The sequence below is a fragment of the Egretta garzetta genome, unplaced genomic scaffold, assembly GCF_000687185.1.
Source record: "Egretta garzetta isolate BGI_Z169 unplaced genomic scaffold, ASM68718v1 scaffold160, whole genome shotgun sequence".
NCBI lineage: Eukaryota > Metazoa > Chordata > Aves > Pelecaniformes > Ardeidae > Egretta > Egretta garzetta.
The window spans coordinates 1,443,772-1,462,137 of NW_009258378.1; the positions used below are offsets into that span (position 1 = coordinate 1,443,772).

Sequence of the window (18,366 nt, forward strand, 5' to 3'; positions counted from 1 at the left end):
GTGTTGGTATTAGAAATACGTCCCCTCGTTTCTTTGTTGCTCTCCATGTACTTCATGTTTGAAAGCTCCTTATGATCTGAAGCCAGTCGTACAGTAAGTGGAAATTGGCAGCACCAGAAACTCCGCATATGGCTGTGAAGGTTTTTATGTAAATCCTGTGCTGCAGATGACAAATGCTGAATCCAGAAGTTGCCTTTTGTAAGCTGTAACCCTGATTCACTAATACCTGTGGTGTGTGGCATGGGAACGTGCACCATTTAACTCGGTGGAAAGCTGTGGTGTTAAAATACTGTTTATAATTTTATAAATATATATATATATAATCCATCCTCGCAGCCTGGCCCCCATGCATCTTCAGCAAAGCTTCGCAGGAGATGCAAGGAGAGAGCTCAGCCAAAATCGTCAGGTTGTGAGGCGCCCAAAGAGAGTGCTCCAAAGCAGGGCGAGTCAGAGCTGGACTCTGACAGAAAGGGGCGAGTTTGCTCCACCGAGCAAGACGTGGCTTTCGGCTATAAGCAAAAAGCCGGCAAAGGCGGAACGCTGTTTTCCTTCTCCTTGCAGCTCCCAGAGTCATTTCCTTCCCTCCTGGATGACGACGGCTACCTGTCGCTCCCTAACCTCTCCGAAACCAACCTCCTGCCTGCCAGCGTGCAGCACTACCTCCCCATCCGCTCCCCCTCCCTGGTGCCTTGCTTCCTCTTCATTTTTTTCTTTCTGCTCTCTGCCTCTTTCTCAGTGCCATACGCCCTCACTCTCTCCTTTCCTCTGGCTATGTGCCTCTGCTACCTGGAGCCCAAGGCGGCCTCCTTGAGTGCCTCACTTGCCAATGACCTGAGTGACAGTTCAGAGGAAGAGGTGTGTACCTCGGCATCGAACACACTCTTTTTCGTGTTCAGTGCTTCAGTCCTAACCAGTGTTAGATTGCTGCAATAGTGGTCCTACTTTCAGAGCCTCATTTCTGTCTGTGCTGATATGTTAGAAGGGGTGTTTGGGGGTTTTTTTGGTCTGGCCGTTGGGGTGGGGTTTTTTTTTTTCCTTCTTTTTCCTTTTTTTCTCGTGTTGGGAGTGCAGCTTGGGGCCCAGGGTTAGGCACAACACTGTGTGGAAGTGGCTTGGTTTGAACTGTGTCAGCTGCTGCAAAGTGACTTGCTCTAAACAAATTGCCGCTAATCAGCCCTGAAGTTTTGCATCGGAACCCACCAAGACCTTTTCTTCCCCCTGTCAGTTTATACTAGGGTTAGAATAGTTATCTGAATAGTGGGAATTAAGTACAATTCCCTGCATAATTATATATGCATGCATGTGTGTGTGTGTATGTATATACATTACATTGATATAAATAGCTAGCCAATAATAATGGGCACCCTCACCAACTTCAGGGTGTTCAAAATTCAGGTGGACTCAGCTTTTTGCAAGAGTCCATTGACTGTAGCCTGAGCCCAGAAAAGGCTTTCTGGTCCAACAAAACCCGGATCCGGATTTTCAGCCTTGATCCCATCTCTGCTGCAGATTAAATTGTTTCCCCATGCTTAAGGCCAGTGTATCAGTGAGAGGTCCGATGGGGACAGCTGTTCTGCAGCTGTTTGGGGAGCATGCCATGCGGGCTGGCTTGCCATTCGCAGTGTTATATCAGCACTGCCAAAACTGATGCCTCAAGCCACCAGGGTTATCACAGGCAGCTAAACCAACTGCAGGAGGAGTCCACAGTGGTTCTGGAAACTGTGGAAATGGTAATATATCCAGAAGAAGGAAAGGAATCTGCTTGTTTTAAGTAACACTGGCATCTCAGGTTTTCTGGTGCCTCAACTTATTCTTTGTTGACAGAATAAAACGATGAGTTCATTTTTTCCTCATTTCTCCTTTTCCCCCTTCATTTTCAAATGCAAAAATAGAGTTTTGCTTTGTATGTGGGGAAAAAAAAAAAACAGGTCAGATAAGCACAGACTAGTTGGCCGTTTGTAACAAGCCATCTTGGCCACTTGTCGATGCCGTTGCCTTAGTTGTCTTCAATAAACCAGCTTGAGCATCTAACTGTTTGTGTAATCTGCCGCTGTTGGTTTTATAAGACTTGATGCAGGATTTCATTTCCTTTGTATGGAAAGCCAAAAGTCACATCAATTTATCTTGTGAAAACATTGTCTTTAGACGCTTTTGGCTCTGTGATGCCTAACAACTAAGTAATAATGTGCAATTTCTGATAAAAGGCATCCAAAATGCTGCTGTCTCATTCTGTGTCCTCATTTTGAGATGGCATTTAGGTTTCAATTTGCATTAGCTCTGCACTTGGATTAATCTAATAGCAATAACAGCATTAATACAGCGCCAGCTCCAGAGGCAATAACGAGGCCGTGTTTATGTCATACATTGGTCTGTTCCTCTTTCAGAAATGGGCACTTCTTTTTGTTAGTAAAGTTAGGAAGTATTGAGAGTAAAAATGTATAAAATAGGCTTTTTAGTGTCGCTCTTTTATGAGGGTGATTACTCTGGCAGTGCTTCCTGACAGACAACACAGACTTGTGCCTAATCCAGGGGGTATTTCTTGTTCCAAATATTGCATGAAACTGAATATGTTTTAAACTCGGGCATGTCTGCATTACATTGGCAAAACAAATCACAGCAGTTACGATCGCAAGCTAGAAGGAGGCGCAGCCGCAGCATCTCAGGAGGTAGCTGCCTGCTCCATCCCTCGCCCGCCCCTGAGCCCCGCCAGCAGCGGCACCACAGCCTGTCTCGGAGCAGGGCCCGAGCTTTCTTACTTTCCACTCCAGGGGAAACCTGCCTTCCCAAGCCTTAATTCGCCATCCCCTGCTCTGCGGTAACCCCCAGATCTTTATTTCCAGTAACCCTCTCATGTCGCCTTTGACTCCGTGGTTGTCGATTGGCTTGTTAGCGGACATGTATGTTGCAACAAAGAGCAATTTAATGCTGTATTTAGGATTTCATTGCTGGTATGGTAAAAGAAATAGCAACCTTTTTCCCCCTGCCCAGTTCACAAAAGATTGCACACTGATGGAGAAGGCTGCAACTGGTGCCCTAAACCAATCTCAGACCCTGCTGAGCTCCGTTCTCCCTTGAGCAGTGCATCAGGAGGCAGTCCCTGCCGTCAGAGACAGAATCTCAGCCCTTAGATTTCATTAGCTTCTGCGTTCATACCTTAGCAGCTAATATTTCTATTGACTAAATGCCTAGATTCATTAATTCCTCTTTTTTTTCTGTAAATAAGACTGACAATGCGTAGATTTTTTTATATATATTGCCATAGCTTTACAATTGCTTATGATGTTGCAAAGATGTGAGATACTTCACTAATAAAGGAACAATTTTCTAACACCTCAGTGAAAGCAATTTGACCAGCTAGGTAGACTATTTTGGCATTACAGTTTCATTTAAAAATAAAAGCGGTCTATCTAGTGAGTGATTATTGCTTGAAAAAGTGCATATAACTTGCATTCATGCACTTACCAAATAGTCCAAATTGCCTGCTTATTCTTCTGCCTGTCATACAAGCAATATACGTTATTCAAAGGAAGGAATGATAGAGAACAAAGCAGTGAATAAATACCCCAAAAGCAGTTTTATGAAACACTGGAGTCGTCAGAGAATGACAGGAGATGGGGAATTCAAAGTTAAGGCTGATACTCCATCCACCTGTAGGTTGCTTTTTTCTTTTGTTTCGTACGGCTGTGGTTTGAGGATGAGACGTATTGTCCTACCTTTAAATTACCTGCCTGGGTTGCTTTACATTATCTGAGGACCACAGAAAATCGCTAATCAAAACCAGAGCTTTCACTGATGTTAGAAGAACTTGGATGTGCCAATCTGGAGCAGTAGGGAGCACTTTCCTTACTTACTAGTTTTCCATAAGTTTGCATAACATCAAAAATAGTCGTTTGAACTCGCTTCTCAGCCTGCAGTAACCTACACTCAACTCTCTGTTTATTAAATCTCGACACGTGCATTCACCACTAAAATGTTCTCCGCGGTGTCGAGCAAAGCAGGGATAGATCAGTCTGTGCAATGCTGTGCTTTGTTTCATTTTTATCACTTGTACCTAGTGTTTTCGGGGGGGGAGTTACTTTTATTTTTCTCCTGCTTTCATCCATGTTCTTAAATGGAATGAGAAGTATTTTTTTTTTTATTCTTTTAATGGCAGTTTTCTTTCTTTTTACTATTTGTTAACAATATCAGCTGCTCTTTATTGGAACCGAGTGGGATCTGAGCCTTACCATTACTCCTCAGACAGACAGTAGATGGGCTGGGGGTATGGTTATTGGAACTCCTTGGTAATGCAGACAGCCTCATGGTGTATAAATGTGGAGACAAGAACAACTTCTGTACAAATGAGGGGCTGAAAGTCAGGTGACTGTTAAAGTAGCCTTTTTTTTTTTTTTTTTAATTTTCTTTTCCCCCTCCAGATAAAAAGTCAAATGCCACATTAATCTACATTGGCTAGAACAAAAATTTGATGACTAATTCTCTTTAAAAAAAAAAATATTCTGGGAGGAAAAGTTTGTTTAGAAAATATTAGCTTTTTCCCCCCCCCATTTTTTTTAAAGCCACCTGGCTTTCTTCAGAAAAAAAATCTGCTATTCAAATAACACTTCTCCAGTAATGTTTTGTTTGGCTTATAAATTTGTTCCAGTAAAGCCATACACTGTGTACAGTACGCCTCAAGTCTTCCTCTGAGTCTGTTCTGTTTACTAATATAGCACTTTTATTTTGCTTCTTTGACTTGTGCGTGGTTTGAAAAGCAATGCTAATGCAGTTTGCAGGGATGTTGAATTTTAACAGTTCCCCGTCCGAGCCGTGTGTACTGATGAGCTGGGTTTATTCTTTATTCCTGCCTTCCTCTTGGGACCCGGTTACTTGTCTAACCAAATAGACTGACAGTGAGCAGACGGATACTGCAGCTGATGGTGAGACCACTGCCACCGAGGTTTGTACAGTTGCCGGCACCCAGTTATGGCAGGGGAGAGCGTTTTGCCTCGTCTCTTCCCGACCCCGAGTGCCAAACTGCATGTCTCCTGCGGCAGTTCAGGATCCCTCTCGGCGCGCGTGTGCATGGGCGGGCGGGCGAGCGCGAGAGCTTTGCTCGGCGAGTCCAGTTTTTCCTGCCAGTTCCTCTTATTTCTCTGTTTGGTTTGGAAACCGCCAGGCTTCTGTGCTGTGCGGGTAGCGGGGCGGCGGCAGCGTCACCCACGCCAGTGCTGCCCACCGTGGCCAGATTGTGCCCTGGGCCGTTCAGTTGGGCTTGTTTGCTCTTACAGTCTGCAGCCTGCGTGAGAGAGAGGGGTGGGGGGAGACAGTAAAAAGCAGTTTTCAAATTTTCTATATGGAAGTATTTCCGGATTTTCCTATCTAAGGTTTTCCTTGAAGGTACACGTGTCATCTTCACGTATTGCCACCAGTAGTCCAGGTATTGTCGTCAGACGAGGAACGTGAAAAAATTGCCATTTCCTTTGCACTGAGAAGCCTCAAATCCACCACATGGTATATAGGCTGTGCAGCAGGCAAATTCAACCCTATGTGACTCCTGTGAAGTGCATATACTGCTTTCATAATTAATACGGTTGCAGCTGCAAACATGAGCTGAATTCGGTCTGACATCTGGTGGAAGACAGAGTCTTACCACAAACACTACTGTAGGTCTTCAATAGGATCTCATTAATATTGCAGACTGCTAAAACTATCGTCAAGGAAAAATTCGCTGTATGATGTGTCAGGGCAATTCGGCCTTGGCTGTAAATAGAATAGATTTGAACTGAGTTATAAAGTAATCAACAGATAAAGATTTTCCCGTGGGTCATTTGACTAATTAGGACTATATGAAAAATTAACAATAAAATAGTGGCACGAGCAATGAATGCAATGTGTATGCCATTCCAGAAAGGCACCACTGCAGACAGATCCCAAAAGATTATATACAGACTAAATATGAAATGGAATTATTTAAATAAAAAAGGGACTGGGGCTAGGGACATAGCATTTTAAGCAAGTAAAATGTACTTCGTTCCGTAGAAGGTGTTGCAGGTCATTTACCCATGGCAGGTTTATGCAAAGTTTTGCCTGTGGCCCAGGAGATTCCATACATTTAAACCCCGGGATTAGGGAGTCCCAAAGAATTTGCTGTTGCCATTCAGTCCCAAACCAGCTGCGGTCTCGGTGAGAGGGTCCAACTGCTGCTCCCTAAATAGAGATCTATGGACGTGGAGTACACCGGTGACATTTATAAAAGGGAAATGTTTAATATTCCTTTGTTCACAATTAACAAGTTCGAAAAGAGGAGGCTTGTTCTGAGTTAGGAGAACTGTGCAAAGTCAACCAGTGTGTCTCCTCCTCCTCCCCAAGCCCTCAGAGTAGAGAAAATGTGCCCTTAACCTAGCGTGTTCCTCTCAGCAATTTTTGTAAAGCCTTCGGCCATACGAGTGGGTAAGGTGTTGTTTTCCAATCTTTCTCATGCTGGCAGTCGGATCAAGAGGAGGACGGAGATCTAAAGGCACAGGTACAGAAATGGAAGGCCCAGATGGTGCTCAAGTACCAATGTTGGAGGTGTTCACCTCTCTCAGCATGTTACTGTCGGTTCTCTGTGAAGAAATGTGTAGAAACAGCATTTTGTATCCTTTCAATACTGTGTCCCTTACCTTTCCCTTTCTTTTTCACTTCTTTCAGAATAGTCTGATTAAGCGAATACAGGGTGAAAATGTGTATGTCAAACATAGTAATCTTATGTTAGAGGTTGGTATTGGTATATACCAGTGCATGTACGTACATGTGTGTTAGTTTTAGTGGTAAACTGTGAATCTGCACTATGATGCATGAACCGTGTATTCCCACCTGCTAATAAATCAAATAGATTATTTTTTTTCTCAGACTATGATGACTCCTCTAACTTTTACTATAAATATATATATGCGTGCGTGTATGTGTTTGTGCGTCCACGCGCATATGTATGTTTGTTTGAAGCCTCTTTATCAGGTGTAAATTTTAGCGATACGGATTAAGCGTTCTTTAAGAGTATTTTTATACTCACTTGTACGAGATATGCTATGCTGTTATCTTTCAAAACACCACATTTTCACAGAGTGTTGTGTTAGTGCTGTGCTCCCCGGCTCCCTGAGATGTTACTTCCCTCTTTACTAACCAAGTTGTGTGTTTTGGCTCTAAAATTTGGTTGGCTTAGGATGTATTACAAACTGCTCTATTCTTTTAAAACTGTCCAGGACCTAGACAAAACCCAGGAAGATCTGATGAAACATCAGACCAATATAAGTGAGCTGAAACGCACCTTCTTGGAAACCTCCACAGAAACGGCTGTGTCTAATGAGTGGGAGAAGAGGCTTTCCACATCTCCCGTTCGGCTTGCAGCAAGGCAGGAGGAGGCTCCTATGATTGAACCACTAGTGCCTGAAGAGGTCAGCGTGAGCTGAAAGGCTTCATTACGTATTTGTCTATTCGTTTTTGCTTATAATAGCCTTCAGTAGATTAGAGGCCGCAGTTAGAGGCCATTCCCCACTTGCAGGTGCTCCCTTTTTCTCAGGCTCTAGCAGCAAGCATGCAAGGGAGAGCAGATACCTTATATATATGTGTATATATATATGTATAGGTAGAGCACGAAACTCCCTGTAAGCCGCATGGCAGAATTGGGTCTCTCTGAGGGTGTGAGACGTAGGCTTCCTTACAGGCTCGGTAAGCTTAAGGGAGTCCAACCATGCGTGAAAGAAACCATGAAGGTGATGGAGAGAAAATTTAAGTCATGGTGACTGGTTGGGAGCAGCAGCGTAGCAGGACGGATGGGGGTACCAAGCTTGACAAGAAAATACAGAGCAAAGGGCAGAACTCTCTCTTTGTCTTTGAAGGTGAGGAAGAAATAATGATGATAATTAGACCTGCTTGGCCAGTTCCATAAGGGAACTGGTAGTGGCTGCAGTCTGCTGGATACCGTTTCATTGAAGACCCAGTGCAGATTGCCAAGCGTGTGCGTTTTCATGTGTGTATGTGTGAAAAAATCTTGCTTACCGTGCAGTCTTGAAGAGTTTTCAAGAAACTTGCCAATTAAGAAACTGCCTTTTATTTAGTTTATGGGTAGATAATGAGACGGAGAGGGAATAATGTAACATTCACATTGCCATAAAGTATGTAGATCTTCAAAAAAAGCAGAGTCTTGGTTTGAATCCAGTGCAGCAAAACCAAACATATTTGTGTGGTCTGCACAAAGGTGATTTCTTTTTTATTCTATTGTGGATGGATGTTTGGTTTCCTTCTCACAGGAATCATCTTTATGGCTACCACTTGTTTTTAGCATTACAGACCAACAAATGGTCATAAAATTTGCTTCTGTCACCTCAGCACTGATGTAATGTTGTAAGGAACTCTGCGAAAATTGGCTGGGAAGGATAATTTCGAAAGAGTCTTCTGCTTTCCCACCTTAGAGGTTAGCATTGCAGACCCGCAGCTCTCTGGGGAAGGGAATCCCTGGAGGCACCCAGATAACACACGTCCGCTTCTCCTCTTAGGGAAGGGGATGTTGCCAAGGAAAAGGCCCCAGCCTCTCTTCTTCTACATCTAACCGGTGGCTGATACAGACATCAGACACGCGTTAGAGTGGCCATCAAGTTGCATTAAAATATCTAAAAAGCAGACTGGGTGCCCAAAGCTTACCTTTTGGAAGGAGCACTGAGGAGTCTTAATCTTGCTCCTACTGCCTTGTTCAGGAATAATAATAGATCCTATGACCACGTTAGTTTGGTTGTAGTTGAAAATAGAGGTTGTTTTTCTTAAAAGTAAAATTGTAGTATAATAAACGGGAGGCATTTAACATATTAAAGATGTAAGGAGCTGTTGAAAGGGAGCAGCTGGCTAGCTGAGCCCGAATCAGAGGAGTGCAGGTGAAGCAAACTTGTAATGCCCCCAGTTCATTTCATGTCTTTATTACTTTAGAAAATTAATAACAATTTTTAATTAAAACTCACAAGCAGTAGCAAAGCATTACACGCTTATGTAGGCTTCACCCTGAGGAAACACATCCAAATTTAACCATTCATTTGGAAAGGAAAAGGTACCTTCTTGTACCTCTTCTCTTACTGGAAGAAAAGGACTTGCTCAAAAGCAATGTCCAGTTACTCTATCTTATATGGATCTAAGTAGACTACAGCTGCCCCACAGAATCTCATCCAGATGAAGGCATTTCTGTGGAAAAATGTGAGTGGATTTGAGCTATCAGAGCCTAACTCTGAGGTGACTTCTGGCACTAAGGGGCCCCTGCTGTAGATAACATCTCACCATCCTTTTTGCTCCTACTAAGCGGGATGGTTTCTGTTCCACATGTTCTGCTGAGAGAGGAATTTTTCAGGAAAAAACTGAAGTCATGCATAGGTCAAAATCAGCACCTTGATGCCTACTAAGAAATGCGGAGGCAGTCAGGATAGAGAGCACGTAGAACTGCGTTATGTAGTAGCTTCTTCTAGTCAAAGAAGTTACGCCTTTAACTTAGCATATCCACTTTAAAAAATTATCCAGTGCTGTAGCTCTTTAACTCTTTAGCAAAATAAAACAAGAACAGAAGGGAAAAGATTCATTTGAAAAATGTGTGCTTTGAGCATTTGGTACCTGTACGTGTTCAGTCAGTTTGACTTCAAGCCCATCAAGTCACCAGTTGGTTTCTTAGAATAATAAGGGAAATACTTTGGTTTTCTTTAGTTATGAAAAACATTGTTTTAAATATGATGGCCAGATAGCTGCAGAACATGAAAGCCATCGTATTAACAAACTCTTTGACAATGTTTAGTCTGACCTGGATTGGATTAAACCAGCACTTTAGAAATAAAGAAGTTGTGCATCTCGTTACAGACAGGGAGATGAGCTGTTTCTCCCTTTCTCTCTCAAGTATCTTTCTTTAAATGTGTGCCTTTCTTCTTGAGCACGTGGAGCATATGTATTTAAAACAGTACCCTAGGAACAGTACCTTAGGAAATTGAGTCTTACCAACATTTAAAACTGTCCCAGTTGGTCAAGTTGCAGAGATACGCTTCTCATTCTGACAGCATTGGGAAGGCAGAGGTGGGATAAAGGCGAGGAAGATTTTGGTGTCACGCTATGGAGGGTAATACAGTAATGGTTAGCTTCCTGCGTGGGAACAAGACTCTGAGACCTCTTGTACCTGTAAGGAGAAAAGGAGAGGTGAGATCTTTGCAGAGCACAACTTCTGCCTGCTTCAGCGGGGAAGGCTGCAAACTCAGGAAAGAGCTAAGTGCAGGGTGAAGGCGGAGGGTCCTGTTCCAGGCTATTGATGGAAGCCGTGGAAGTTGGCAGCAGACACAGTTAAATGAATAATGGAAGATGAAATGAACACAGGGCATCCACACCTGGTGTTAATTCAATTTACCATTTTCCCTGCTACGCAAACAGTATGCTCGTGTCTGCTTTGCATTCATCACAGAGACACACTGATTTCACTTCTTATTGGAAACTTCTTTGCTGTAAAATTATTCTGTTTAATCCTGTTCTGTTTCCTAATTTACCGTGCAATTAGTAATGCGGAGAGTGTAGAAATATGATGAGCTATTTTAAAGTATAGTGGACTATATACCCGCCATTTACTAAAACCATTTATTCCCCTGACATTAGACCAAAGAAGAAAGAGAAAAATCAGAAAAGCTCATATTTTTGCAGAAGGGAGGTACTACATTCCTTGAATTGCAGGTAAAAACAAATACTTTCTTGAAATGCAGTCTGATAGGCTGGCAGTGATTTCTTATTTTATTATCTTTTTTCCTTTCCAAGCCACTTTTTTTGTTAGTCACTTATTTCATAAGTTCCAGAGAGAGATGTAATCTGGGGGCCAAATTCTGAGGCATGAGTTCTCTCCAGAGCTTATGGCTTCCTAATAGAGACATCAGTTATTATCTCTCTGTTAGTCTCCTAGTTAGACATCTGCTTGCAAGGTGCTATTTGTGGATGTTGCTTGCAGTTGTGCATGCATTTCCAGCATAAACCTCACTGAGAGCATAACGGGGCACTTCTGTCATTAGAATGAATTTCCTTTATACTGTCAAGTGAATGCAGATTATGCTGAGTGATGGTGAACTTTGTATTCTTATTGGTTTTTCTATTAGCCAAGTGTGATAGAGAAGAAGCTGCAGGAAGGAGAATCTGCTGGCACTTTGGTTACTTCTCATCAAATCATTATCCAGAAAAGTATCCCATCATCCCTAGAGGTTATTTTTAATTCATTCGATTTTAAACTAGCACATTTGCTTAGTTAAATACAGAAGTTGTGGTCTTACGGTCAAATAACTGGATGCTGATTGCATAGCCAAAGCAAATCACGTAGCATATTTGCATGAAGAGGAAAAAAGATGCTGCATTAAGTTCAGTTCGGTATCGATAGTAGTATGGCATTTACTGTGTTGTACTACTCAATTCAAACAATGCTGAAGGGGGGTGATGTTATTCTAATGAAAACACGGAAATTCAGTGCAGGCTACAGCTACATACAAATGCATACTATTCTAAAACCTCAATGGCAGTGTGTGTGTCACAACTGGGGAACAGTTGAATGGGCTTATTTGCCGGATTTTTACGATTTGGTTTTGACTGTAGCATTATGAGCCATGGCGATACATTATTTTTAACTTCAGGATGATTCCAATCATCGTTTTGAATGATGCACTGAAACGCTACCCTGCTTCAAAGTACTGCAGAAATAGTGTGGCAAAAGTAACTTTTTGTGTCCACATTATATGGGTGTCTAAGGGGAGGGAATCTGCAAAGGAATCATCCTTTGCCTAAGGTGATGCTGTTTGTTTGTTTGATAGCTGCTCTAAGAGGTACAATGGTAAAAGTTATTACATGCTTTCGAAAGAGGTAGCGTTGATTTCTTAAAAGTCTTCATGCTTTAGTGCTCCTGAAGTAGAGATAAACCTTCAGGTATTCTAATTTAGCTTTTATATCTCAAATATAGGGCACTGAGGATTGGGTTATTATAGACAAAATACCCTCTGAGGTAGTTGATGGTGAATCGAAAAAAAAAGTGGCATACAAAGTAGTGACTGTGAGCAGTAAAGCTGCCTTTCCACCTGAGCTATTAAAATCCAGTACCATTCTGACGCAGAGCTTTGAGGACTTGGAAAGTGAAATACAATCCAAAGAGGAGAATAAGCAGAAAATGTTCACCCTAGGAAAGTCCTATGATACCGTATCCGGGAAAATTGTAACCATGACAAGTAAAGCTAAAGAGGGTGAGAAAGCAGTACAGCCCTCAGTGCAAGCTTTGCAAAAAGTGGAAAGGGAAGTGCAAGAATCAGTGAAAATCATTCCGGTAGTGGCCGAGTACGAAATCCTCGAGCCTGTCCCTGATGAGAAAGCCAGGCGGGGATCCGACGTGCAGAGCACGAAAAGAAAGCTGTCCGACTCTCTGACACCCATAAAGGAAGCAGAAGCTCAGTTGCGAAGTCCCGAAGAGGAGAGCTTGAAAAAGACGCTAAAGATGGACCAGGATTTGCAGTTACATGGTACACTGGGAAGCGTGCAGCTTGGCAAAGCAGAAAAGCACCTTGGCAGTGAAGCTGCAAAAGCAGGGGCGTTTGCCCGGAGAGATAAGAGCCTGTCTGAGTGGAGATATTCCAGAGAACAGCCATTTACCATTGCTACTGCTCACTATGTTACCGAGTCGTCTGCGTCAAAAGTAGTGGTAACAAGTGGCTTTGACTTCATGCCACGGTTTACAGATTAAAGCATGACTTCTTTTAGGCAATCCCCTCACACCACCCTACCTTTTGGTTCTCCTGCTGCCTGGCTTTATGTTGACAGCAGCCAACCCAGCTTATTTTTTTTCCCCTCATCCTTTGAATCCGTCCCACGGTCTGAAGCAGACGTTATATAAGGCTTTCAGCCTTTCTGGTTTATTTAAAGATCCATGTTACTGAAATGTAGTATTGCTGCTGTGGCTTGTTAATAGAAGGAAAAAAAAAGGTTTGCTTGAACCAGCAAAATGCCAACGCTAACAACTATGCTTCGTAACTACTGCTTACTACAGCCATTGTGAATTTGCTCTGATTTATTTTCCCATTCTTTTCCTGTTTTCCAACCTCTCCGTGCCCCCGCAAACCTTCTCTCCCTTCCCTCCGTCTCTGCCTCCAGTTTTGGCAATTAATATGTCTGTGCATGTGGGCCTGCCTTTCTTCTGTGTATGACTCTACATTTCTTTGTCTATTTAGACTAAACAGTCCACCGGTGAAAAAACCTTGGATGGTTCAGATATCTTCAGTTTAATAGAGTCCGCCAGAAAACCGACTGAGTTCATAGGAGGGGTTACTTCTACTTCACATAGCTGGGCTCAGGTGGCCATTTGATTCCCTCCATCAATGTTATAACTGCACGCCGATTACTTTTGCTTTTCTTTTGTTTCCTGGTTTTATGCATAACATGGAACCTATATAACCAACGCATGTATCAGTGTGCCTTTTCCTTTTTGCTATAGATCACAATACAAATGTCACTGAAAAGAAAAACAAAAAAAAAACCCCAGGTTTTGTCTCATTTCACTTTATTTTGGTCATTTTGCAGGGTGCTATATTTTGCCTTTATAAAACTCACGCAAAAATACCAATGAGAAAAACACTGTGGCATTCCTCTTCACTTCTAAAAATTGTGATTCTTGCTTTGTCTTCTGTTTCTTCTATTCTGATAATGTCCTGAGAGCAAAAATCCATGCAACGTGAGAGAATAAATTGGCAAAATGCAACACCTATTTTTTTTTATTTATGTTCACAGTGCATTACGCTGAGGACAATACACTGCTGTTGCAGGTAGTGTTGTCTGCTTCTGACGCTGAGGGTTTGGGTTTTTTTTTTTCTCCTTCCCTGCAGAGAATAGACACGACAACATCTCAGGAGATAACTTCCAGTGAAATGAAGCAAGCAGTTCAGCCGCCCCAGGATACAGTGAAGAAGGTTGTACAGGAGACGGTGGTTATTGAGGAGAGGCACGGGATGAACGTGCATGCGAGTGGGGATCCTGCTAAAGCGGCCGGACTTGTGCTGGATGCCCAGGCTGAGGCAGCGCTGGCTGCTGGCATGAAAGGGAAGGAGGGCTCTGCTGGGACTGAGGGGGCAAAGGAGGAAAAAAGGGAGGAGGCTGGGAAAGCCCAAACCAAACAGGACGGAGTCGCTGCGGCTGTGTCTGAGCAAGCGGAGGAGCACAGTACAACGGTCCACCTTTCAGAGTCTTTGGAAAGAAAACCTCATTTTGAGGTAACTCGTTATTAAATGGATCGTGTCTGTGCTGAATCATAAATGTAGGCAGTAGTGGACTAAGTTAATTCCTCTCATGGAAAGCAAAGCATCCCAAGCTTTTACGATTGCATCTCTACAGCAGGCAGTTTGTTCCTCCTCTTATTTCCTCCTTGCATGGCACCTGCAAGGCTTGTTGCTGGTTTCCAGTATTGGCAAAATGCCATGCATATTTTCCCTAAAAGCGCTTTCCATGCTACAGAGAAATACCTGATTTGGTGACTTCTAATGCCATAGTTAAAAAGAATTCAGCTGGCATTCTCTTTGGGAAAGTCCATCAAGAGTGGCAAAGTTCACATGTCCTCAAAGACAGAAAATGCATTTTTTTCCATACTTAGTACAATTATAAGTAAGTGTACTGTGTCTTAAACAACCCAGGTTCCTTATCTTAGCCCCATTAGCAGAATTTCAAGAATTATTTTGCAGAGAGGTTAGAACAAAACTTGTTCTTGCTCTTTTTTTCTGACAGCTGACTAGAAAACTAAACCTGAGTAGGATTTGTTCTCTTGTCATTTTAAGAAAATTTATAATCCCAGAATGGCTGAGGTCAGAAGGGGCCTCTGGAGGTCATCTGGCCCAACCCCGCTGCTCAAGCAGGGACATCCAGAGCCACTTGCCCCAGTGCCATGTCCAGATGGCTTCTGAACATCTCCAAGGTTGGAGGCTCCACCACCTCCCTGGGCAACCTGTGCCAGTGCTCAGTCACCCTTAGAGTAAAAAAGTGTTTCCTGATGTTCAGAGGGAACCTCCTGTGTCTCAGGCTGTGCCCATTGCCTCTGGTAGTGTTCTGAAGTTAGTTTTCACAAAATCCAGGATGGTGCTAAATGTTGCCAGCATTACATACATAGATGTATCTTTATAATGAAGAGAATTTTCTCTTTTCTTTTTTTTTAAATGCAGAGCCCTTTTTATTTGTTCCCCCTCCTTTTCTCAAGAAAAAAAAAACACCAACCCTACAAACTATTCTGAGAAATCCAGAAGCTTTACTAAATGTTCCAATTCCTTTTTTTGTTCACACAGTCACCAGTTGTGAAGACTGAGACTATCAGTTTCAGTAGTGTTTCTGCTGGGGGGGAAAACCTTGAAATTTCAACAAAGGAAGTGCCAGTAGTCCATACAGAAACAAAAACCATTACGTATGAGTCTTCTCAGGTAAGAAATTCTGCAGAACCCAGGGTCTAATTTAACGTGGCCTTAAGGAACGCATCTTTCTTCACCTATCTTTAAGTGTATGTCTTAGTGTAAACTGTTCTAAGCTGTTCAGGTATTAAATATTAGCATGAGGGGGACACACATAAGTATAGCTTACCTGAGGGTGACTCTCACATCCTCATGTAGGGCCCATTGAGAACATCGATGAAATTACAGGTGTCAAAGCCCCAGCTTCTCATCTGTCCTTCCAGAAGCAAAGAGGAGTCTCCAGATGCAGAGAGAACTACTGACACACGATCACCCTAATAGCAGTTATTTCCCTACCATTAGATACTCACTTTATGAAGAACTGTAGAAAGAGGGAAGTTCAGCCAGCCCGGTTCTTGCCTCCCTGTGCTCAGGAGCATGTTTCTGATGACTGGCTTTCTCTTTTGGTTCCCTAGGTGGATTGCGGTGCTGACTCAGAACCAGGTGTATTGATGAGTGCACAGACTATCACATCTGAAACTACCAGCACTACAACCACTACACATATCACCAAAGTGAGTCCTCAGAAAACAGGGAGGGTTCTTTTCACAAGGGTGTATGTTTTCTTAACTTCAATTCTATTATTTATTTTAAAATGCGGACACATGCTTATATTCTCGGGGCAAAATCCTGTCTATTTTGGGTACCTATCTTCATTCACCTGTCTTTGGGTTTACTGGCTTCATTAACGTATCATTCAAGGACTTGATAAGAGTCGTGAAAGTCATAAAGCCTTAGGGTATGTCTACACAAGCACAAAACTGTGCAGAGACACTTGAGTTAGCTGCAAATACTGTCTGGAACTGGAAGCAGTGTAGCCACGTTGGCATCATGTGGTAGCCAGGAAGGAAGAATTTGCCTGAGAGTAGGGCTCCATTGACATGGCTATATTGCCTGAGCTGTTATCCCTGCATGGTGTTGAAAACATAGAGTAAATCTGTATCATGTAGTCATAACGGGATGTTCAGTCAGCTCAGATGCTGCGGTCGCATTGCTGGCTGGTACCCTAAGGAACTTGCCCACAGACAGACAGAAAGCTTATGGCCGCACAGACAAATGATGTTGGGTCTTCCAAGTTCAAAGATAGCATCTAAATAACAGTTCCTCCCTAAGTAGAAACCCTCTTAGTGCCATGACAGCTCTCCTACCAATCTTCACTGAGGGCAGGATTTCATCCTTCTGCAGTGAAATTCACCCTTCAGTAGATGAGCTGTACAAAAGCCGTGCCACCCTGTATGTCCTTCTGAAGCCTGCAGTTGGACTTAACTAGGTCGCAATAGGAGCTGTCTGCATGGCCATTCTTTTCTTCCTGGGTTGAATTTACCGTAAATACCTGCCACTTTTGACATACAAATACCTCTCCTGACATGTGTGCAGATTGATTAGAATCATAAAATTATCTGTGTTGGAAGGACATCTGGAGGTCATCCAGTCCCTTCAGAGCAGGCCAACTTCAGAGCTGCTCCGGTTGCAGTTCAGGGTTGTCCCCTCTGTGTGTGCAGTTTGAGAGAGTTCAGTCCAGTCACATCTGGGTTCCTGCACTGATCACTCTCTGGATGAATAGCAGCACTTTTTAAATAAGTTACTGACATGCGTTTGTCCCTCCCATCTAGACTGTGAAAGGAGGCATCTCAGAGACAAGAATTGAAAAACGAATAGTCATCACAGGAGATGCAGATATTGATCATGATCAGGTAAAGTCTGTAAGCTGCTAAAGGCTACCCTGGAGACTGCCAAAGAGAACATTTCTTAAACATTGCTTTAAAAGATACTGTTCATAGTGGCATGTCTGAAATTAAACTGGATTAGTAGTTAAATCAGTGATGGTATATTTCATATTTTAATCATTTTCCTCATTTGTAAATTGTGTAATATCTCATGAATCTCTCCACCTTGCTACTGATCATGCATGTTCCACCTCCTTTTTGTTTTTGCCCTTCTGTGGTTTCCTTGGGATAGGCGCTGGCTCAGGCAATTAAAGAAGCCAAAGAGCAGCACCCTGACATGTCAGTGACCAAAGTAGTGGTACATAAAGAGACAGAAATCACACCAGAAGATGGGGAGGATTGACCGCAGGTAAGAGGACTAGATGATTTTCCTAGGCATTTACTGGGCTGGCATGTTGCAAAGGTTGTTTTCCTACCATAATTCACCTCTAACTCTTTGCTTTCTCTCGCTGGCATTTGCAAGTTGCATTTGTGCTGGTTATCAGTTCTGGTATGTGAATGCAAACCACATTCAGCTCTAAACGTCTTTCTTCATTTAAGGGTGCCAGCTGGAGAAAGAGAAACTGCTCATTTGCTTTTGTTGGCTCTCTGGAAAGTCCTCATTGTCCATGCTTTGATATAGTCTAATCTTCTAATTCTGAAGTAAAAAAAAAAAAAAGTCTGTTGTCTGCTTTTATGTCATTTAAGAACAAAAATAGTTTGTTCTTAAAGGTATGCATTTTGTTTAAAAATGCCAGGGGAAAAACCTACAGCTGCTTTTCAAATGTCCCGTGCAGATATGTTACAAGTTAAGCTTTAATTCCTAACTTGCAAAGATATGGTCCAGGTTGCTTTTGATTTTTCTTTTGAACCCAGTGAATTAGTATGTTGGTATTTGGATGTCTTGGCTTTCTTGTATTTGAAAGAATATTTTATGTTTTAAAGCAGCATTGTTTATCAGGATGAGATGATGATAATGCAGCTTTTCTTGTGTCAAGCTTTTTTTCAGTAAAGGCATGCTCTCCAATTGTGGCTGGATAAACAGACGTCTTAATATTACTTTATTTATTCTGTGTGCAAAAACATGTCATGCATACTAACCTGCTATGCAAAAGCTGTTAATGCCAGCACCATTGCACAAATTGCTTTGAATGCGGTATGCAGAAGGAAAAAAAAAAGGTGCTTGTCCGATT

At 42.6% G+C, this 18,366-nt stretch overlaps 1 protein-coding gene across 10 annotated transcripts in view; it reads left to right on the plus strand.

Moving 5' to 3' along the window:
• The window catches only part of EPB41L3 (erythrocyte membrane protein band 4.1 like 3), a 65,234-nt gene extending 47,697 nt beyond the window's left edge, over positions 1-17,537 (plus strand). For 2 of the 10 annotated variants that reach the window (XM_035895945.1, XM_035895956.1), the window contains exons 12-20: positions 4,883-4,936; positions 6,467-6,502; positions 7,221-7,412; positions 13,215-13,337; positions 13,866-14,249; positions 15,309-15,440; positions 15,884-15,982; positions 17,081-17,161; positions 17,427-17,537. In XM_035895945.1, the coding sequence (XP_035751838.1) occupies positions 4,883-4,936; positions 6,467-6,502; positions 7,221-7,412; positions 13,215-13,337; positions 13,866-14,249; positions 15,309-15,440; positions 15,884-15,982; positions 17,081-17,161; positions 17,427-17,537 (1,212 nt within the window). The remainder of the gene's footprint in view (positions 1-4,882; positions 4,937-6,466; positions 6,503-7,220; positions 7,413-13,214; positions 13,338-13,865; positions 14,250-15,308; positions 15,441-15,883; positions 15,983-17,080; positions 17,162-17,426) is intronic. The other 8 variants (XM_035895962.1, XM_035895971.1, XM_035895975.1 and 5 more) reach the window with 6 other exon arrangements.
• The last annotated feature ends 829 nt before the right edge of the window (positions 17,538-18,366 follow it).